The 20,709-nt window shown below is 50.6% G+C and overlaps 7 protein-coding genes across 7 annotated transcripts; 3 read left to right on the top strand and 4 right to left on the bottom strand.

The window, feature by feature from the left end:
• Positions 1-28: 28 nt before the first annotated feature.
• CC77DRAFT_1034632 (hypothetical protein) lies at positions 29-2,186 on the top strand (the record flags this gene model as incomplete). The annotated part of the gene is made up of 2 exons (XM_018526884.1): positions 29-270; positions 320-2,186. The coding sequence occupies 2 exons, from the start codon at positions 29-31 to the stop codon at positions 2,184-2,186; spliced, it is 2,109 nt and encodes a 702-aa protein (XP_018381555.1).
• A 331-nt stretch (positions 2,187-2,517) lies between these two features.
• On the top strand, positions 2,518-4,098 carry CC77DRAFT_428484 (UROD/MetE-like protein). Its single transcript, XM_018531638.1, has 2 exons — positions 2,518-2,837; positions 2,887-4,098. Exon 2 carries the CDS (start codon positions 2,898-2,900, stop codon positions 4,032-4,034), a length of 1,137 nt encoding a protein of 378 aa, XP_018381554.1. The 5' UTR covers positions 2,518-2,837; positions 2,887-2,897; the 3' UTR covers positions 4,035-4,098.
• A 2,329-nt stretch (positions 4,099-6,427) lies between these two features.
• CC77DRAFT_1024567 (hypothetical protein) lies at positions 6,428-7,442 on the bottom strand. Its single transcript, XM_018525899.1, has 3 exons — positions 7,045-7,442; positions 6,869-6,991; positions 6,428-6,785 (listed from the first exon to the last, which is right to left on the bottom strand). Exons 1-3 carry the CDS (start codon positions 7,357-7,359, stop codon positions 6,606-6,608), a joined length of 618 nt encoding a protein of 205 aa, XP_018381553.1. The 5' UTR covers positions 7,360-7,442; the 3' UTR covers positions 6,428-6,605.
• A 2,614-nt stretch (positions 7,443-10,056) lies between these two features.
• CC77DRAFT_1024565 (hypothetical protein) lies at positions 10,057-14,036 on the bottom strand. The gene is made up of 2 exons (XM_018525898.1): positions 13,871-14,036; positions 10,057-13,811 (listed from the first exon to the last, which is right to left on the bottom strand). The coding sequence occupies exons 1-2, from the start codon at positions 13,954-13,956 to the stop codon at positions 10,394-10,396; spliced, it is 3,504 nt and encodes a 1,167-aa protein (XP_018381552.1). The 5' UTR covers positions 13,957-14,036; the 3' UTR covers positions 10,057-10,393.
• A 208-nt stretch (positions 14,037-14,244) lies between these two features.
• On the bottom strand, positions 14,245-15,338 carry CC77DRAFT_1043791 (prolyl aminopeptidase; the record flags this gene model as incomplete). Its single annotated transcript, XM_018527332.1, has 3 exons — positions 14,245-14,581; positions 14,646-15,162; positions 15,215-15,338. 3 exons carry the CDS (start codon positions 15,336-15,338, stop codon positions 14,245-14,247), a joined length of 978 nt encoding a protein of 325 aa, XP_018381551.1.
• Positions 15,217-17,591, bottom strand: CC77DRAFT_427205 (FAD-binding domain-containing protein). The gene is made up of 4 exons (XM_018531636.1): positions 16,819-17,591; positions 16,691-16,767; positions 16,228-16,641; positions 15,217-16,175 (listed from the first exon to the last, which is right to left on the bottom strand). The coding sequence occupies exons 1-4, from the start codon at positions 17,303-17,305 to the stop codon at positions 15,624-15,626; spliced, it is 1,530 nt and encodes a 509-aa protein (XP_018381550.1). The 5' UTR covers positions 17,306-17,591; the 3' UTR covers positions 15,217-15,623.
• A 412-nt stretch (positions 17,592-18,003) lies between these two features.
• On the top strand, positions 18,004-20,367 carry CC77DRAFT_424477 (hypothetical protein). The gene is made up of 2 exons (XM_018531634.1): positions 18,004-18,446; positions 18,498-20,367. The coding sequence occupies exons 1-2, from the start codon at positions 18,267-18,269 to the stop codon at positions 19,965-19,967; spliced, it is 1,650 nt and encodes a 549-aa protein (XP_018381549.1). The 5' UTR covers positions 18,004-18,266; the 3' UTR covers positions 19,968-20,367.
• The last annotated feature ends 342 nt before the right edge of the window (positions 20,368-20,709 follow it).

Raw genomic sequence — 20,709 nt, 5'->3', positions numbered from 1 at the left:
GCGAACCAATGCGACTCGACACGCCAACATGAGGCTTCGACTGACGGTGCAGAGAAACGGCCTCCCTGCCGCCAACGTCGTGTGGAGTGTGCCCGACACCAACAGCACACAGGCATACACCGTCACGCGTCTGCTCGAAGACGTCAACCTCATCATCCCGCTCGAGGCAGAGCACTGGGGCCTGGAGCACTATGTCGTCGAGGTGGCCGGCTTCGAGTGTCTGCACTTTATGCCCGTCGCCCACGCGCTCAAGGAAGACGACCATGTCTCGTATGTGCTTCTTCATTCTGCATCTTGGTCGATACTAACACGTTGCCAGCATCCGCCCACTCATGACTGCCGAAGTACGCGCGCGCACCCTCACCGGCCGTGACCAAATCTCAGATGGAGGCCAGCACCTCGTCGACGGCGTTCCCTTTGGCCGGCCCTACCTGCGACAGCCTAATCGACCCGCCGTTCGTATACCACCGCGCAAACGACGTCGACTGGACGACGTTCAGGCTGAGGACGATGCCCAGGCTGTCGGCCTGCTCACAGAACACGGAGACACAACCCAAGTGCGCGAACAACTTGCCATGCTCAACAACCACCAGCAGGCGGGAAACCAAGCATCGCCGTCGCAACGGGCAACCAAATCAGTGCAGTTCAAGCAGCCAGAGATAGAACCATCTGATGACAGCGAGGAAGACGATGACGACTTTGCTCCTGACGAGGCACAAGGCGGGACTTCGTCTTCTGATGCGTCGGATTCCGACTCGGAATCAGAATCAGACGTAGACGTAGACGCAGTCGCAAAGTCGCATGGGTCATCTAGCGGTTCAGACACCTCAGATTCAGATTCAGATACTTCGAGCGACAGCGATTCCGACTCCGACGATAGCGACGCAAGCTCCCCACCCGATGTCTTGTCATCCAAGGACGGTCGCAAGAACAGTCCAGGTACACAGCATGTACCCCCTGGACAAGGTCTAAAAGCTACCAAGCTGAGGAACGCGCGACGTACAAAGGCTAACCGTCTGCGTAGCCTCAAAGCCTCGGGTAAGCTTCCTGAGAATGCAACACTCGCGGATCTGGCCGACTATGAACAAGGAAGATATGGTCAAACTGAAGAAGCGGAACATACACGGCCCTTCGCCAAGTCTCAAGGCAAGAGAAAACGGTTAGATGAAGACGAGCCGACGGAGGAGGTTGCCGATGATACAACAGAGCTTGAGCGAAGGAAACAAGATCTGATGGCCAAGGTTGGACAAAGTTCAGATGCGACAACACCGGCAGACGAGCCTATACAGTCAACGACTCCGACTATAGAAGAGGCAGAAGAATCATTTACCGCTCTGGCTGAAGAGACACAGCCAGCAAAGAAAGAGGCTCTCTCAAGAAGGTTGCGACCAGATACTCGTGCCATTGGTCGAATACTTGCTCGGCAGGCTGCACCTGTTCTCAGGAAGACCAAGGCGAAGGCAGCACCTGAAGAACCTTCGGAGCCCGAGGGTGCCTCTGATCCCGACTTTTGGAAGACACGGGTCAACCTCTCTGCATTCGAATGTTGGGAGGAAGATTTTGAGCTGAGCGCTCCGCCCTTCCCATTCCAGCAGCACTGGGACCCAGCCAGCAAGCTTATGCGCGACAAAGCTGCAAAGAAGAAGCAGAAGAGGCGAAACTACGTGCTGCAGGAAGCAACGCCTGAAGAAGAGGAAGAGGAGGAAGAAAAGATCATATTAGACTATGACGATGCGCCTGCAACTAACCCCGACTCCGAGACCATACATGCAGCACTGGAAGACCAGTTACGTCAAGATCTTGCGATGGCTGCGCAGTCTGATCTACCACCGCTGCCTCAAGACATGAGCACGTTACCAGATCTCACCTCGTCCGACATGAAAGCCGGCGCCATTATCGCATGCAAATTCTTCACCGTCAATCCTGTCACCGTCACACCAGAGATTAGTGATTACAAAACAGCTATTGTTGAGCAAGAAGGCGATTCGGGACCTGGTGCTGGAACGATACAGCTAAAAATTGCTTTGCGCGACCTCCCGAAAAGGGAGAAGAAGTTCGATAGCAAAGGTAACCGCATCTACAACGCTGCCGACGCGCTTTTGATGGAAGAAGACGAAGAGGAAGAGGGCTTGTGGGAAGGCCAATTCGGCGAGCTTCTAGAAGCGAAGCTTGTGAAGGCTGCGTAGACAAAAGACACCAGGTATCAAAAGATGCTTGTTTGACCATCTGCCTAGTACCACACATACATTTTCTACTTCATATCACCTTAACATGTTTCAATATACCCGGTTTCAGATACTCTTGACGCTCAATCATGTGAAGGGCCTGTGAACACGAAGAGGCGGATCGGTCTTCGGTCTCAGGCCGGGGTGGCGCGATCTACAGTACCCCGCCAAACGTCATCCCCAACCCCTCTAGAAGCTGCAGGAGCTTCCAGCACCCGGCCCTACTCAAGTACTACGGGGTAAGTCACCAATACTGAACTTCTCGTATACACAAGGTCTTGGCCTGCAATTCCCATGTCTCACAAGCCTTCATTCGCGGTACAGCTACCATTGCGAGCGGGTTCTCCGTGCAGGGTTTTCCTCGGCACCACGAATCCAGGGTTTTAGTTTGCCCCTAAACAAACTTAACAACTGCCGCTGTGGGGTAGCTTCAGGATTAGGTGCGAATGGGTACATCATGCGATTATGGAGCGAACAAGCCGTGTACAAATTTTCGGCAGATGCATTTCAACTTTTCTGCTTACTGCTGAGCCTTTAGTCAAATTGCGATATTCTTGTGTTTGACAGACAAACCATTCGTTGTACAACAACTTCCATAACATAGCATACCATGTAAGCGTTGATCAAACAACAGTGCCGCAATACCCTGACCATCGCACAGAACTATACACAATGCCTCTTCCCACTGGTGTATACCGTGCCGACCACGTTGGCTCCTTCCTCCGCCCCAAAGCCGTCCTTGAAGCACGTACAAAAGCTGCCAACGGAGAGATTACCGCGGACGAACTCCGCAAAGTCGAAGACGAACATATCAACAACGTTGCAAAGCAGCAGATAGAAAATGGACTCCGATCTGTAACCGACGGCGAGTTCCGTCGCGCCTACTTCCACCTCGACTTCCTCAAGCACCTCGCTGGCATCGAGGAGAAGGGTCAGGTAGGAAACATTAGGCACAAGGATGGCTTTTCGCCCCCAACACTGGTGGTCAAAGGAAAGCTGGGTCACCCCGAGGCAATTCAAGTCAAGGACTTCGAGTTCCTCGAGCAAGCGATCAAGAACAATGGCGGAAACGCGAGCACAAAAGTGTGCATACCATCACCAACCATGGTGCACTTCCGCGGCGGTCGCGCTTCAATCGACATCTCCGCATACCCCGACCTAGACGTCTTCTTCGAAGACCTCGCGCGCGTATACCAAGAAGAGCTAGACAGCTTGTACAAGGCTGGCTGCCGCTTCGTCCAACTCGACGACACGAACCTCGCCTATCTCTGCGACCCCGATATGCGCAAAGCCGCCGAGCAAGAACGCAACGAAGACCTCAGCACCCTGCCCCGCAAATACGCCGAGCTCATCAACAAAGCCATCGAGAAGCGACCTTCAGACATGAAGATCGGCATCCATCTCTGCCGCGGCAACTATCGCTCCAAGTGGTTTGCCTCCGGTGGCTACGAGCCCGTCTCCGAGGTTCTCTTCAAGGAACTGAACGTCGACGCGTATTTCCTCGAGTACGACGATGCGCGATCTGGCGACTTCTCTCCATTGCGCCATCTGCCGGAACATAAGGTTGTTGTGCTCGGTGTTATGAGTAGTAAGAAGAATACTCTGGATAACAAGGATGAAATCATCCAGAGGCTACATGAGGCGGCGAAGATTGCGCCAAAGGGTCTGGACCAGCTGTGTGTGAGCCACCAGTGTGGTTTCAGCTCCACAGCTGAGGGCAACGAGTTGACAGAAGAAGAGCAGTGGGCCAAGGTTAGACTGAGTGTCGAGATCGCTAAGCAGGTCTGGGGTGATGATATCAGCAAGTAATGTGTAAACTTAGGGCTAATAGACAGCTTTCACAGATTGGCTCAAGGAGAGGAGGTGTATTTGAGAGGTGCTAGTACTTGCTGGGGATATATTCGAGAGGAGTTGAGGCGAAAGCATGAGCACGGAATTCATGTAGAGGTAGTCTGATCTGGTCTCAACGACCTGTCCATGTATGTATTACGAAGTAACGGTTCAACCCAACAATATCCAATGTACCAAATATAAGTGCATTTCCATGTAGTTTTTACCATCAGAAATATATGAGAGTATGGACGCCAAGGTAGCAGACTTCTTGCTAGTTCTGCCGAAGACATCAACAAGGTTGTCGATACGGGTACCGTTGTAGAGCCCTCCTGCCAACTACAAAGGCCCGATTAGAAAGGATATTACCACAGCTATTGCAGAGCATCTTACGGCTACCTATTCAGAGAAGATCTTTGAGGTCGTCTCTACTTTGAGTTCCAGTGTCTTTCCAGCTCTCTAGCATATCTCTGGAGAGAATCCTCCTTGGCAAGAAGGACGCTCGCTACTTTGACCCCAGTCATGTTGCCTGACACCTGGCATATAAGTCCAAAGCAACGAAATTGAAAGTATTGTGGTCCGACACACTACGAAGTCTGTCTTTTCAAAAGTCCATGTTTTTGAGTTAGTTTGGGAGATTTCAAGATATCAGATTTTAGGTAATCTTCCCAATGTCTGGTAGGTCGATTTCAGTGATCCATTCGTCAGACTTCGGCGTATTTCTCCAAAGGAATTACCATGTTTTTTTTTGTGGTCGATAGACCTTCAGGGTGGGTTCCCGCTTGTATACAGGTCGAAAAGCTTCGGCGATTGTAGAAGTTTATATGGGTGGGACATAATATGCCTAGAGAGGACATCTTCGCAGCTGTATCATATCAGAAGCTCAGGTATGCGTTTACATCCATGTATTTCGATATCGATAGTTGTGTAACAGCTTCCGATAGATCCGAATGTTTCTGGTTCATATTTTGGACGTGAGCTCCAGTCTCACGGTTCTCCGTATTCTTTGCCCCAAGACTTCGGGTTCATGAAGACGGCTTTGCTGATGTAATATTAGAACTCTGATAGCGGCTCCTAAAACCTCGTATGTCTCGCGTTATGAGAGCCTTCCATTCAGAAATGGATGGATGTTACATTATCGGGAAGACCAGACAACTCCAATGCTTTTAAAATGCTAGTCTATTCACTGATGAAACATTTTCTATAACAGAACCGTCATTCCGATCGAATAGTCAGCATCTGGTAATGGAAAGAACACTGAGCTATCATATGTGCGGCATCACCCGATCTTACAGTGCTGTGCTTGTCCTTGCAGTATATGAATCATTTGTGATCGTCCACTATATTTGGTTTTGTAAAATAGCACGGATGTACCTAGGTATAGTCGCTCCTCGCTTGCGGGAGGCAAAGATGGTAGACAGGTGTCGAAATAGCTCGAGGAATAACTGAGTAAGCTCAGACTCTAGTTCGTGGACACCACATCAAAAACTTGCAGCCAAATTAGGCCGGGGCAGATTTGTCTGCATATAGACCGCATCGATACGGTCTTTGTTATTATATGAATACTTCCTGTCCCTGAGGGTACTCGATGTCCGTCCAAGGAAGCGACATACCCGACTGAGAAGCTTTACAAGAAGCTCTACAGGAAGCTAGATCAATTCCATCCCCAAGTTTGCTGTCATGGTCTTATTTGAACGGTTTTCGTATACATATTGTTAGAGGACCAGTAAAGCGATCTCAACCGCGGAGAACCTTGGGAGAGTGATGCTAGGACCAAGTAGAAAGCCATACAGATATAGTTAAAGGCTGAAGCTGAAGCCTGAGGCAACAAGCCCGTCTTTGCAAATGTAATAACAGTTCAGCTACATGAGATGTAATGTGCTTACCTATTAAGCCATAGCGCTTACTTCAAGGTTGCTGACCAGTCAATCACGTAACACAATGATGAGATTTCTAGACTCACTTATCTGTAGCACATTGATATCCATTCATATCTCAACGAATGCTTATAAAAATGCGGTAATAATTGGAATAAGTAACATGTTTCGGTAGTGGGAATGTGGGGTGTGGAAGAGTAGAAGAAGAAGCGGAACGAACATCTTTGACGACTTCATTGCACTACGTTGGACGGGTGCAATAGTCGATCTGCATGGATTAGCCCTACATTCTTCACATGATACGAGGAGGTTACGTGATGTCGTTGTATTCTATCCTTGAAGCACATTCCAGTATCCAAAAGTGTGCATGAGGAACTTAGACAGTAGCCTGACCGGATGCAAAGTATGCTTAAAAGATCAAGCAACAGAAGATCTGTTGTAACCATGCTAGTATATGTTGCGACAGACATTGCTTTACATTGACTATATGACTGTCTATCTAAGAGTGCAGTGCTCAAACAAAAATGTACAAGTAAGCGGTAATGACCGTCTGAGACCTTGTGAACCCCACATCATATGACGACAGTCTTTCACAACCCCATCGTCACCTTGTTCACAGCTACCTCCCCTGTTGTGTACCGTCTGAACTGCTTGTCTCTGATGTAGCACCTGTTTAAGCAGCGGCGGCGATCTCGCGGCGTGCGAACCTGAGGCTGCGCTTTGCCTTTAGCTTAGTGCTAAGACCATCGTAGCTGTTGATGCATATGGTCAAGGTTCCGTCGAGAGAGTTCGCTTGGTTCTGCAAGTCAGAAGCACGTGACTCAACGGCATCGATCAACATAAATGCGATAGTCTGTAGATAGCCGTTAGCAAGTGCGGATATAATCGTTAGGGATAGTATCCAGAGAAACATGGGAGTTTAGGAAAAGGACTCACATCAACAACATTCTCGATCTGTCTGAGCACAGCTGCTAAGGGCTGGCCAATGAACGGAACAGTATTGAACAATCCAGCCTTTCCGATGAGTATGTTGAGCAGAGCCTGGTGGACACGGACAAACTATTTCTGATCGTCAGTCATTTTATCATCCAGAAGGCGCTTGTAGTACTGACTTCGCGGAAGGCGTCGAAGATAGCATCAGAATCAACACCGGCTGGAACGGGAGGCATTCCTTGCATCTGGCTGATAGCAGTGGTGGCTGTGGACACAATGTCGGCAAAGCCCGCGATGATCTGGGGAAACGGTCCCTGGCCAATGACAATCAAAGGACCATTAATGATAGTGATGCTCTGAGCTGGTGCCTGGAGCGCCTGGCTCTTCTGTGTCACCATCCGGATGTTGGAGACAACCTGAGCAGGCGTAATCTGAGCGGCGATAGGGACAGAGAGAGCCACAGCGGCAGTAAAGAAGTTGCGGAATGAGACCATGTTTGCGGTGATTGATGGCTAGAAGACCGGTATCTGATGCTTAAACGATGAGGATCGAGGAGTAGTGATTGCAGAGATGAAGCTGTGCGATGACTTCTAACGATGGAGGGCGGCAGCATCTTTATACATGGTGCAAGATGCAGCTAAGCTCAAGTTCTCGGAGTGAATACTTTCCACCACCCTGTGAGGTGACTAGATCTGCTGATCCTCCTGTACAGGACATTGAGATGCCAATCAGACCTATTGCCCAAAGGCTAGGCGATGCAGAGTGCGCTACTGTCGAAAAGAACAAAGTTCAATGATAGATGAAGTGTTGTACTATAATCCACCTTGGCTTGACCCCTCTCACCCCAATCTCCAGTGTATTGCACCTTTTTCCTTCCATCGCTGGAGCCCCGTGGCAGTGTCACAGCCTGTGCCGATATATCGAGCGTACCATATCAAGATTCCTTTACGGCACCTCCAATACACATTCTTCTCTTCAGAATTGTAGTTAGTGTCAGTTCACAGTGATCAGTATAAAGGCCGACCAAACTAGTCCCTGTTAGAGAGATCTACCAGAATCCATCACTGAGTGGAGCTTTTGCGGCTGAATCGATATAAGGGATTGACATCTTCGAGCTCCATTTTTCTTGTCCAGTCCATGAGCAACACCCGGTTGTGCAAATAGAGAGAACGCATGCTGGGTATACAGCACTAACGCATCCTAGGGCTCGCAATGGCAATTGGCGTCCAAGTTCACAGTGGATGCTTAGGGCTTGCCAATCATTTTCCAAATTTCTCTTGCCAAGATATTTGTATTGCCGTAGTACAGTAGATCACTACTCTGTATGTGCGTGTCTCTCTTGTCGACCTGCGTCAGTTCAGCTGAGGTGGCCCATCTGGTGCCGCTTTGTTGTCAAATGCCGCCAAAAAGGGTGTGGTAGTGCCGTAGCGGTGCGGCTCGTCGATCTTACCCGTGGACCGGGTACTGCCGCTGAATATGCACGATCAGGCACGCAGTCCCTCCATTCAGAAATGCCGGTGCACCAAGCTAGCAATAGAGCAAATTTGCCAAGCCATAATCACGTCTGCTTTTTCGCTGTTCGGGGCGGCCGGGGCTGGTGTCGAGACCACGTGTATACCGGGGTAGTAACTCACCTGTATTGATTAGTCTCACGGCGTGCACCGGTATACATACTACTACTCCGAAAAAGGAGAATGCGACATGTTCGCTTACGTGCAAGCGGTCCGCCAGAAGCAATAACAAAAGGTCCGATAAATGTGACGTTTCTTTTGATCCAGTCGAGCCTCGGAAAGCAGCCGAGGTCCCTGGTCGCCTGAATTGCATTTTAGCCGATCTTGGCCGTGTTTATGTCATACTACTGTTCATTCACTTCGGCGAAGAAGAAAGAGTCAGTGCCTTGGCTCAGACTGCTACCTGGATGCTCGCGTTCGTCATTGAACCCTTAGATCGGCAACTCCACTTCGCTCGTCGCTCCTTATCTGTTGCAATGCCACGACGTCTATTAGAATACCCAAGTAGTGATCTACGAAGCGGATCTGTATGACACCATTGGCAAAGAACCCCGATAGGGGTGTGCTGGCTGAACTGATCTTGCGCTGAATTGAGCAATGTTAGTATCGTAGTTCTGGCACATTACTCCCGCTTCTGGTGTGCTTAGTAATCATCTCTAGAACGCAACACAATAGCGGAGAAGCTTAACAGCTGGTAGCTAGCAAGTAGCCGAGTCGTTGCGCATCTGCTATTCGCCGCCGGGTATTTGGCCCGTGGTTTCCTACCTGTCCACCGCTGTAACCGACCTCGTATGCTACCAAACTTCCCTTCATTAGTAAAGAAACCAAAGGGAAAAAGCATATCGTGACAATTTCCACCAGTGAAAATGAAGACGCCGGCTATTCGGTTCGATCTGCATCGTAATGCAGTGCAACATACACGTGCCTAAGCGAAGGGCCTTCTTACTCGACGCTAGACTCCAGGTTCTGGCACTATAGAGAACCTGGCATCGTGAGCTTCATGTTGTCTTGGATCAAGCCGAACATTCTGATCACTATTTAGCCACGTTCAACATATTTTAGTAGCTTCATGTCAGAGATGATGCCAACACGACCTCGGGACCGTCCCATCCTTCCACCGATCACCTCAGTGTTGACCTGAGTATGAGTACTCTCCGCGGGTTTCAGTTCGTAGCTACACGCATAAACCATCACCACTGTCTGCTTCAAGCTAGAACTCCACCTCGCCATTAGTGCCTCAACAAGACTCAAGCGAAGACCAGAGACAAAGCATTCCTCGAGCGACGACGCCACAGCGTCATCGCATGTTCACGCCCATGAACAGCAATGTAACTATGTGACCTATCCTAAAATGCTTAAGAGTGAGACATTTTCTGTGTAACGACATATACCACTATGGGTGCTTTTTACCTATCCAAAGAATTAGCAAGCCACCACGTATGGATGCTTGACCTAGGCTAGTTTCCTAGCCAACCAAATGTACAGGTTGTCACCTTCTACATATAGTCTCGTGGCTTACTCTCTTCCTTTGTTTTTTCTGCTTCCTACTATCATAGGATGAGGTTACATAGCTCCAGTGAGTACCACAATACGATCTGAGATGACCGAGCAGCTTTTCGCAGTGACGACAAAGTGGCAACTTGCAGGTGGGTGTTGCTTACGCACCTTATTCGAGGGCGTCTTAGAAGCTGTATGGAGCAATAGTATAATCTAGTCACCTTTGACTGTGGTCGGTAGCTATACGGGAAAGCTCACCAGACCAAGTGGAAGAATGAATATGGGCAGGTATGAGCAGGAAGCGCCATACGACAGTGATAGCATACTGTTGGGCATCTGCAAGCGTCACCATCAACGAGCTATGACACCACCGGCCTCTCATAGCTAGGTCATGATTACATATACATACTCTCTTAGTCAGTTGGACTTCCCTAATTTCCATGCAACATCACATCGTATAGTCTACACAAGATTGCAGCTATCGAGAAGAAAGAACCGTACAGTTAAGGACACCTCCATCTCATGGTGTCGGCACCGATGCTAACAACGGTAAAACGTCCTTGAATCTCACCGGCTTAAGTAAGAACTCATCAAATCCGCTACTCCTCGCTTGTCTGCGCGCCTTATCACTACCAAGACCTGTGAGCGCGAAGATGTACGCTCGTGGCGCACCTCTGTTGTCCCAAGTGGCGCCGTCTAGAGTTTGCTTAGACGCGTCCTTGGAATGTGACTGGATGATTTTTTCCATCAAATCATCTTCGAGTTTTCGAATCTTGGATACAGCTTGAAAGCCGTCCATGATTGGCATGCTGATGTCCATGAAAATGCAATCATACGTGATTTGTGGCCCTTGTTGTTCAATAGCAGTTTGATAAAGACGTACTGCTTCTGCGCCGTCAGTAGCGCTGGAGTAGGGGACATGAAGGCGTTTAGCAAAGGCGCATAACATTTTGAGGTTTATCGGGTTATCATCCACAAGGAGTAGCCGGTGAAATCTACAAGCAGGGTTGGGCTTGAGAAGGACAGTTGGCTGTGCTGATAATTGCGGCTGAGGGGCAGGAAGTGTCCCAGCGTCGGGTAGTGACTTGTTCTGCGACGGTAGGCTACGATGCGGAAGTGCCACCGTCTCCATGCACGTGTCTGCTTTTTGAAAAGTCTCGTGCTGACCTAGTTGCTCCGATGGGTCTGTCTCGGCTTCGCGTTCGACTTCCGCAGGTGGCAATGGGGCTTCCGTTCCATTGGCGTTCGCGTCATTCAGAGCTGATATTATAGCAGATCCGAGCGACTTTCCAGTAATTAACATCGTGTGCATGGAACTCCAGGTGCCGGTCTTGTGAAGTGTAGCCTTGGTATTGCCCAGTTCGACCACGACTGGACAGACGCTTGCCGCATGCACAGGGAACAGAGTTTTCAAATCGTAAGCATGCGTCGTGCCCAGCGCATGCGTGTCAATAAGGACTATATCCATGGTTGGAGGTGCGCTTGTCGAAACATTGGTGACGCTCATGCCAAAGCGGCCCTCACAAATATTGCGAATAGAACGCTCAAGTGCTTTGGGTGGCGAAACGATGCATGGGGAAGATTTGTTGCTTGACTCCCGATGCGAGGACAGACTGAGCAGACCGACCGTCTTTCCACGCAGAAGGCTTTCCTGCGCGCTTGGTACGCTCGGCTTCTGTATCTTTTGGCTGGTTGGGATGTTGATGGTAATCTTCGTGCCCTCTCCCAAACGACTGGAGACTGAGATGTTGCCCTGTAGTGACTCTACAATGCTTTTCACTAGGCTCAATCCTAGACCAGTTCCTGGGCTCAATATATTCTCTTGCGTGAAGGGCGTGAAGAGATGATATTTAAGAAAGTCCTCACTCATACCCACTCCCGTATCTGTCACAGACAGACAGATGTGAGCCTGTCTGCCGTCTGCAGCTTGCACTCCATCTGCGGCCTCCACAAATTCCAAGTCTACATGGATGTAACCGGACCTGGTATACTTTAACGCGTTGCTAACGACATTGAGCAGAATTCGTTTCCAGGCGCCCTTCTCGACAACTACTGTCCAATCGCAGTGTCTCTCGAAGTGTGTAGTGAGGACGACAGGCTCAGCTGAAGTCGTTTCTCGCGGTTCAGCTAATGTATCCTGGCGCTCTTTATTGAGTCCGGATACGAGTCGCGAAGCATGGTCATGGCCCACTGAGACCGTCTCGATGACATCTTCAACCAAACGCTCCAAGTCGACGGCCACTGCAGCATTATGAACATGGTGACCAGAACGAATGGAATGGTCTCCACCTTTCCCGACGCCGACACGACTATTAACCTTGGAATATTCTAAGAGATGGTCGAAGGTATCAAGAAGAGTGAAGGCACATGATTCGATCATAGTAATCTCCGGCATCAAGCTTGATCCCTGCATGTTTTCTTGAATCAGCTCAATACTCGCTAATATGCCATGCAATGGACTACGTAGCTCGTGGCTGATAGTCGAAACAAAGTCCGACTTGGATAGAGTGTTTGCCGAAGCTTCTAATCGGAAAATTTCGGCCATGAGTGAGTTTCCGAAAGCTGTTAAAGAATTGACGTCACCAGTATCGAGGGTTTTTCCAGTGTCAGATACCCATGCTAGACATGTAGCATAGCAGGCTTCTCTTTGGTAATGCCACATCGGCAGGAAAATCGCATATCGCGTCTTTGGCAAAGACTTGAAGAGATCAATCCATTCGTTATCCTCAACAGAATTGGGACTGTAGTCTGGCTCGCTGTCATCCCCATGTTGGATAACGCCGTGTTCGTCCACAGCGAAGACATGCCCTCGAGTGTACCGTGTAGTTAAGCGTTGAATGAGGGACTGAGGCAGCTCCAAACTTGATTGCTGGCCCACTGCGGTGCTTCTCTGATAGCAGGAGAGCGGTGTCGCAAAGGAGTCGTTTGGAGACGATGATGTCTCTATATCTTTCGACTGACCACCTCTATCTTTACCGGCTGAGACAGTGTCAAAGAAGACAAGGCCATCCAAATCCATGGCATAGCCAATATCGTTTGCAGCTCTTACAAAGAGATCTTCGACTTGATTGGACAAGTCGGGCTTGTCCATCCTCGAATCCGTGTCCTGCAGAGAAATAACGATGGAAGCCGGCTCGTACACCGAACCCGCGACGCGTGTCGTTGCACTGCCAGATGATAGCGGACTGGATTCTCTTTGGGTAGTAGCACTAAAGACATCAAGATCGAATGGATCTGTGTGAGCCTTGGGACGTTCAGGAGCAACAGATTTTGGAACCACATTACGTGCATCGCACTCATCCGGAGCTACGAATCGGCGAAGACCTTGCATCATGCTTGCTGCTCGCGATTTACAGGCTTCGACGCGTCTCATGTTTAAGTATGCACTGATGGCCGAAGTGACTTCCCGCATAGTACTCAATGACTTTGGATGGAGGAAATCTCTTTCCTTGTTGTCCACCACGCAATAGCTTCCCAATATATGTCCAGACATCGCAAATAGTGGTATCTCAAGGTAAGACACCATGTATGGATGCCCAGCCACAAACGGACGCTCTGCGAAAGTGGGAATCCGGCGAAAGTCTTTTATATAAAAGTAAGACCTGTCGGCAACAATATACGGACTATCCGGCAAAGATACCGCTCGTCCATGGAAGATGGACATTGTGTGAGGACATACTCCCCAATCGAGGGGGATTCGAGAAGTACCCAGTAACAGCGGATCGGTCGGATCTGCGCTCGAAAGAGACTGGTGTCTCGTCATCTCTGCGCATATGAACTGGGTTTGGTTATCAATGAGGGAGATGAATGCGCGGTCGCAATCCATCTTGTGCACGCCATGCTGGACGAGAGCATTGAGGGTTATGTCGCTGCTGGGGACTGGATCGGAGGGCGGCCCTTCTGGGATCTGGAACGGAAACGATGCGGCAGAGAGATATCTAGGGCTATTTGTTAGCAATGAGAAACGCGTTTCATGACGTAGAATGGCAATTCTCACGCGGCGATCTCGTATGCGCGTGCCCGTTCATGTTTATCGATAACTTCGGGTGGTGGCGCCGTAGTTGAGAGGGGGGTGATGGCCATAATCCATATTACGTCACTCACATTGAGGGCGCTCGGTAACTCGACTGGAGACTGCTGGTGCTGTTTGCAACGATTCCGCGGGCCCGCAGCCGTCTTCTGCTTCTTTCCAAGGTTGGCAAGCGGTCTTGGCGTTAGTCAGCCAATTTCCAAACGGCCCGTATATCAAGGGCAGAAGCACGGCTTAATTTCTCGTCAACTCCATCGATAGTGATTTGACGCTAGCTAGATACGCATTCTTGTACAACCACAAGAGAAAGAGCCCGACCAACAACTCCTCGCTGCTCACAGCTAGACGCTCAGTTTCGCATACTCGTCGCACACTTCGGTTAGCTTCTTCCTCGTCCCAGGCTCCATAGCACTATGTCCCGCATCGTCTACAAAATGCAGCTTACTCTCTGGCCACTCCTTGTGCAAGTTCCACGCCGTGATCGGCGGGCAGACGACATCGTATCTCCCCTGCACGATTGTTGTCGGAATGTTCCTGATACGACCAACATTCTCCTTCTTTAGCAATTGCCCGTCTTCCAGCCACGCTTTGTTGGTGAAGTAATGGATCTCGAGCCTTGCATGCGCTAGCAGATAAGCCGGGTCTTGAAGTTTCTTGAATGCATTGGGGTCCGGGTACCTAAGGTTCGGCGTACAAGGTCAGCGCATGTCTCCTATGCAGTTCGCTAATAGTAATCACGTACAGAGTGCTGATTGAAAGCTCCCATTTGTTCCATGCAGTGGCTGCAGGGTGACTTATCGAAGGGTCAGAAGACATAAGGCGTTTGTGGTAATTGCCAATATGATCCGAGCGTTCCTCCTCTGGAAGGAAGTTGATGAATTCGTCCCAACAGTCAGGAAACAGCATTTGAACGCCGCCCGGGTGATTCGTCCAGTGGAGCTCGATATCGCGCACAGTGAATATGCCGCGCAGAACTAAACTACCTACACTTTCGGGGTGTGTTTGTGCATAGGCCAGAGCGAGAGTGGAGCCCCAAGAGCCACCGAAGACTGTGTGCCATTTGGAGATGCTGAGATGTTTACGCAGGACTTCAATGTCGGCGACGAGGTGCCAGGTAGTGTTGTTTGTGGTGTTGGCATTAGGGCGCGATTGACCACAGCCTCGCTGGTCGAGCAAAATCACTCGATATTCACAAGGGTTGAAGAAGACGGTGTTGGATTTGGAACAGTTGCCACCTGGCCCCCCATGGAGGAAAATGACTGGATGGGATTAGAAGTCAACAAATGCGGCTGGGAGAGATGTTGCACCCACCAGGCTTTCCATCCTTCTTGCCAAACTGTTGATAGTGTAGTTCATGGATATCGTCGACGCGCAGCCAATCCACATCCCAGGCGTCTTCGTGTTCATAGCCGGTGACATGAGGTGCTTGAGCCATGCTTGTGGTGTAGTAACTAGCAACTGCAAATACGATACGCAACAGTATGACCAAGCTTTGTAGTTTTGTCAAGCCAGGCAACCATAGTGGTGCAGTCAGACATCTAGGTGTAGCTACCCCGCTTTCACCATAGTGGACCCCGCTAAATGAAGAACACCTTCCTGTTTGGCTAGAAGAATATAATTTTTTGAGCGGTTTATGTGCAGATAAAATCAAGATAACGTATTAAGAGATGGACCCCAGCTCTGAAACGTCCTACAAAGGACTGACGCTGACGACAAGAACCTAGTACTTGAAGCCACCTGCCCTAGTACTCCATAATCCGTTCGGGTCTACACTCTTCTGCAATGTCTTGAACTTCTCATAGTCCTTGTAACTCTGCATGACTGGCTGATCCCACATAGCATCGTTGAGGAATAACGGCATGTACATGTCGGTTGGCATTCCCGCCTCTGCTATCCATTGAGGCACAACCTTGTCCAACCAAGCCGTCAGCTCTCTGGCGATACCGAAAGCAAGAGGATCGTCCGTGGGCAAGTTCCAGGCGCCTTGGTAAATAAGGATAATGCGGTCAGGGTCGGAAGACGAAAGACCCATGGCATTTCCGCCCTTGGATTCGGAAGTCTTGCCAAAGCGAGACGGAAGTGGCTGGAAGTCAACGCTGAACTGGACGGCGCGAACGACGGGGAGTGTGTTGAGGAAGACACCAGTGAGCTCAGCGAGCTTATCACGAATCTCCCTGTACATCTGGGGACGGGATGGGATATATGGAACGGTGTAAGTTCGGAAGAATGAACGGGAGTTCAAAAGTCGGACGGGTTCGCCGTTCGCCCTCAGCTAGCAATCGTCAGTTCCTGTATATCACGTCACGGTCGGTTCATGGACTTACCAGCTCAGAGTACTTTTGTTTCTTGGGCAGACATAGCGGGTTGAGGATCTTGAAGAAGTCGGCAAAAGGGCCCGACGTAGGCGGCGTGGGGCTGTCGTAAAAGTAGAAGACAAGTTTCGTCTTGAGCCCGGCTGCGAGCACAAGGTCCGAAAAGATAATGGCGGCCTTGGGATCTTCGGCACCATGGGCTATGAAGTTGTGCAAAGCAACGTAAAGTGCTTCGGATTTTGACTCGTCATATATGCAAGAACCGCCCCATACGTCGCCCATATGATGGACCTTGGCCTTGAACTGGGTGACAATACCAAATTGGCTTCCGGAACCACGCATGGCTTGCGCAAGATCAGGATGTTTCGCAGCGTTGACGTTAACAATGGATCCGTTGGCCATGACGGTCTCCCATTCGACGATGTTCTAAGGCCAGTCAGTATGAATCTCATCAAGACATTGTGCGCAAACTGACATCAGCAGCGAGGCCTTCTTGAGCACCAAGGAACGATAAACCTCCACCCAAAAGCAACCCGCCGACACCGACGAGACCTTTGTTGTATTAGTCGGGGTTCTCAATCATCTGTAATATCTCAAACTTACCAAGCCTTCCTCCAGCAATAGCCACTCCACTCTTCTCTAGATCACCAATAACATCGTTCCACTCACCACCAGGGCGAACATAGGCAACGTCCTCTGCTGCATCGTACGTCGCTCCAACTAGACTGGTCATAGTGATGAGAACGCCGTCTTGAACAGCAGCATGATTCGTGTTTGGGTCGTGCCCTCCACTTCGAGTTGCAAGCTTAACAGTAGGGTACTTGTTCAGGATCTTGATAGCGATGGATACATCCTGAGCAGACTCTGGCTGAACAATACATGCAGGGTCGACTTCGCGGAGATTTGTAGCCCAGTACTGCTGCGTCTCATGCTCATATTCAAGCTTGAGAAGCCCAGGGGTCAAGACTTTGCCAGGAAGAGCGTTACTGATATCTTTACACGCTTTGGTAGTGGCCTCGGTAGGAATGGCAAGAGCAGATTGGGCTCCTAAAAGCAGGCTCGCAAGTACGAAAGACGCGAGTTTGTCCATGTTGGAAGTCAACGAAAGTGATAAATGAGCGAAAGATCAATAACAGCGATGGAAAAACAATGAAGCCTACAAGAACAACCTTCCCAGGGCGAGGTGCATTAAGTACTATCTTCTGAGTCTCCCCGATGTTGAATCGAGATGCCTCCGGTCTTCCCTCCGGACGCCACGGCAGCCATGCAGAGATGCAGCGCATCTACTCAAGCTGGGTACGCCCTTGACCAGGGCAGGTCGCGTGGAAGAATCATGGAATACGGTAATCCCCTCCAATGGCGATCCATGACTAAGGGAACAAATGCAGATCGTGTGTGAGGGCCTGCAAAGCTTACAGACTTGAGCCGGATTCGAGCCCGATATTTGAGGGGAATAGACGCACGTCGTACTCGTGCTATATCGTCTGCTAAAATGAGTATTTAGCCTGGATGGGACAGGACACATGCAGCCCTGAGGAAGGTTCTCGGTTGCTGATTTGCAGTCCCGTTACCCGGAGGCTTCGTGGGATAAGCAGAGGGTGTGATGATGGTCATGGTGGAGACACTGGTGGTGGGTCCAAACTCAGGGGAATAGAACTTTTGTGGCATTAAACTTCTGGGCCATCTGACTGATATGCACGCCCAGGCACACTAAAGAAGTATATGGCGCTGGCGAGCACGATAATTGATGAGTCGAGAGTGGAGGTGGACACGAAAACGAACGGCAGCGATTATCGCAACAATGACAACATGGCTGTATGCAGGGCTGTTATAGACGGGCATGGTGGTCGCGATGGTCGCAGTGGCACCATGTCCACGTCGGATGGGGTCGTGGCGGAAGGTACGGAACGTTTTGGGGTCCGAGCTTGGTCGGTTGCTCCTTCTACCTGGGCGCCGGAACCCTGGGATAAACAAACATTGGACGAGAAGCTCAAGCTCAACGACGCCGCTACATCCGCCGCCGGCAGCCGACCACGACGGCTGCGACGACCATGGACTCGTACAATCTCAAAACCGCATCGACTTACATCAACAACCTACTGCTTGCCCGGGGCTTGTTGCGCAATGGCAAGCCGATTGAGTTTGCGCATCCATCGAGGGGAGAAGGGGGGAAAGAGGCCACCATGGCCCAGATTATCAACCTGGTGCACGACTTGATACTGAAGCGCGACGTAGGCAAACATGCATGTTCCACGGAAGAGAGGATCCTAATGAGTAGATAGCGCGACCAAGAATACCGCGAATCCATCGCCGACACGTTGCGAAACTTGCGCTCAGAATCGACGCGCCAGACGGCCGCCCTCGAGAAGCAGCACAACCGCAATGCAGACCTATCGAGGCAGCTCTCGCTCGCCCAGGCGCAGGAGCAATCCGCGCGCAAAGCCCTGCACACTGCCGAATCGTCGGCGCGAAAGTTGCGCGCAGAGATGCAGCGACTCAAGACGACCGTCGACCAAATACGCACCAGCTGCACCAATGACGTACGAAAGCGCGACAAGGAGATCGCAAGGCTTAAGAGCCACTTGACGAGCCAGCAGCGGGGCAACAAGACGGGCTTGGTAGGCGCCAGCATCACCATTAATCCCGGGAGTACAGGCTTGAGCGCTGCCACAGGCCATGTGCGCGAAGAGACACCCAATGTAGACGATCCCGAATATAGCCTGAAGCAGGAGACGACCGAGTTCCTGACACACTTGAGTCAGAGCCTGAGCGACGAGAATGACAACCTCATCGGACTCGTGCGAAGCACTCTGTTGACACTGAGGGAGCTACAAGGCATGCCGGAAGTCAGTTGCAAACAAGACACAGAAGAGAGTTCGGTCGTAGGCGATGACGAAGACGATGCGCGACAGGACATGCTGCACGCGCTACCCACCGATTACGAGACATTGGCCGATGACATGGACACAGTGCTGGACAACCTGAAGAACCTCCTCACAAACCCCAACTTTGTGGCAGTGGACGAAGTCGAGATGCGTGAAGAGGAGATACACAGGCTACGAGCAGGCTGGGAGAAGATGGAGGCCCGACTACGAGAATCATTTATACTCATGGACTCCTGGCGAAAGCGCATGACCAACGGCGACACCATCAACCTCGATGAACTCAGAATGGGATTGGGGTTCGGTGAAGGATTCGAGATGGTCGACAGAGAAGGCTTCTCTACAATTCAGGAAGAGAGTGAGGCCGACGATGCCGCAAGTTCAGCCTTGGAAGAAGATGTGGATGATACCGAGGAGCGGGAAGAGGAAGATCAACTTCCCTCACCTGCACCGCACGAACAACCAGACAAAACAACTGGGCCTGACATATTCAGGATTAAGCTGCAACCTAGTCAGACAGCGCTTAGAGAGAGCAACGGTAACAAGCCACCCATCCGGTCGCCTCGCAAGGTAGCCTTTTCAGCTTCCATTCCGAACACACCGTCGCAACTTGACGAGGAAAATGCAGGCGCGTCTGAGATAGATCTAGTGGAAGTGGAGAAGACTAGTCGTCCGACCTCTGCAGCCAAACAACCAAGATCTGAAGAACGAGCATCTAGACGAACGAGTCAAGACAGACCACGCCATGTACGTTATGATCCCCCCACAAACCAGGTCAGAAAGGTGGACAGCAAAGTGGTCCTCTCATTCCCATCAACTTCCTCCCTTGTAATGGGCACACCTCCAATATTAACCCCCGTCGTTCCATAAATCTAACAACTTGCGACAGAATAAAAAGCGCCTGTCGAGCCCACATGCGCACCCCGACGAGCGATCGCCGAAGCTATCGGTCCAAGACAAATTACGAGAGGCCGCGGAAGCAGCCGCTGTAACCGACGGAGACATCTCCACCAAGAAGACGGACGAGAGCACCGAAGTGCCCGAAGAAAACCCTAAGAAGCGGGCACCCAGGTCTCCAGTCAAGACGCGAGTCGGTGGAAGGCCAAAGAGGAGGAAGAGCACACTGACGCCAGAAGAATTGGCAAACCTCCTGGGCTGCTAGACCGGGTCGAAGCATACATTGTACTGATAATGGCAACATTAAGTTGGACTTGATGATTCCTTATGGCTGCATCAGCGTCTAGTCATGCAAGATCGTACGATCAAGCCGCTTCCTGTCGAGATGCGAGCTTTGCATGTTGAGGAACCAGTCGGTGGAGTGGCTGGTCTGCGTGACCATCATTCTACGCTAACGGGCAGGCCATGAACGCCAGTGTGCCCGTAGCCTCCATGTACTGGTTGCGGCGCGTATGCTGAGATTTGTGCTCAGCTGGTCTATCAGATCTCGCTGGGTCTACACGTGCACTCGCATAATTTTGATCAAATAACGAGTATGGAAGGCCATGGTTTTGAAGGACGTCAAGGAGAGACGCCCTATCTCATCATGCAGATGGTCGATGGCACAGCAGCAGCTCAGCGTCTCCCCTGCTTCTCGTGTACCCAGGGGACCGAG

The sequence above is a fragment of the Alternaria alternata genome, assembly GCF_001642055.1.
Source record: "Alternaria alternata strain SRC1lrK2f unplaced genomic scaffold CC77scaffold_23, whole genome shotgun sequence".
NCBI classification, from domain to species: Eukaryota; Fungi; Ascomycota; class Dothideomycetes; order Pleosporales; family Pleosporaceae; genus Alternaria; species Alternaria alternata.
Note: the sequence above shows the minus strand (reverse complement) of the source record. Positions and strands in the feature narration are given on the sequence as shown.

Coding starts and splice junctions, on each gene's coding strand:
- CC77DRAFT_1024567 (XM_018525899.1), bottom strand. CDS start 7,359: ATGGTCTCATTCCGCAACTTCTTTACTGCCGCTGTGGCTCTCTCTGTC. Junction 6,992..7,044: donor TCTTCGACGCCTTCCGCGAA/GTCAGTACTACA, acceptor GATCAGAAATAG/TTTGTCCGTGTCCACCAGGC. Junction 6,786..6,868: donor AGATCGAGAATGTTGTTGAT/GTGAGTCCTTTT, acceptor GGCTATCTACAG/ACTATCGCATTTATGTTGAT.
- CC77DRAFT_424477 (XM_018531634.1), top strand. CDS start 18,267: ATGGACTCGTACAATCTCAAAACCGCATCGACTTACATCAACAACCTA. Junction 18,447..18,497: donor ACTTGATACTGAAGCGCGAC/GTAGGCAAACAT, acceptor ATGAGTAGATAG/CGCGACCAAGAATACCGCGA.
- CC77DRAFT_428484 (XM_018531638.1), top strand. CDS start 2,898: ATGCCTCTTCCCACTGGTGTATACCGTGCCGACCACGTTGGCTCCTTC.
- CC77DRAFT_1024565 (XM_018525898.1), bottom strand. CDS start 13,956: ATGGCCATCACCCCCCTCTCAACTACGGCGCCACCACCCGAAGTTATC. Junction 13,812..13,870: donor CGCGCATACGAGATCGCCGC/GTGAGAATTGCC, acceptor AAATAGCCCTAG/ATATCTCTCTGCCGCATCGT.
- CC77DRAFT_427205 (XM_018531636.1), bottom strand. CDS start 17,305: ATGGACAAACTCGCGTCTTTCGTACTTGCGAGCCTGCTTTTAGGAGCC. Junction 16,768..16,818: donor TATTGCTGGAGGAAGGCTTG/GTAAGTTTGAGA, acceptor AATACAACAAAG/GTCTCGTCGGTGTCGGCGGG. Junction 16,176..16,227: donor AACAAAAGTACTCTGAGCTG/GTAAGTCCATGA, acceptor GACGATTGCTAG/CTGAGGGCGAACGGCGAACC.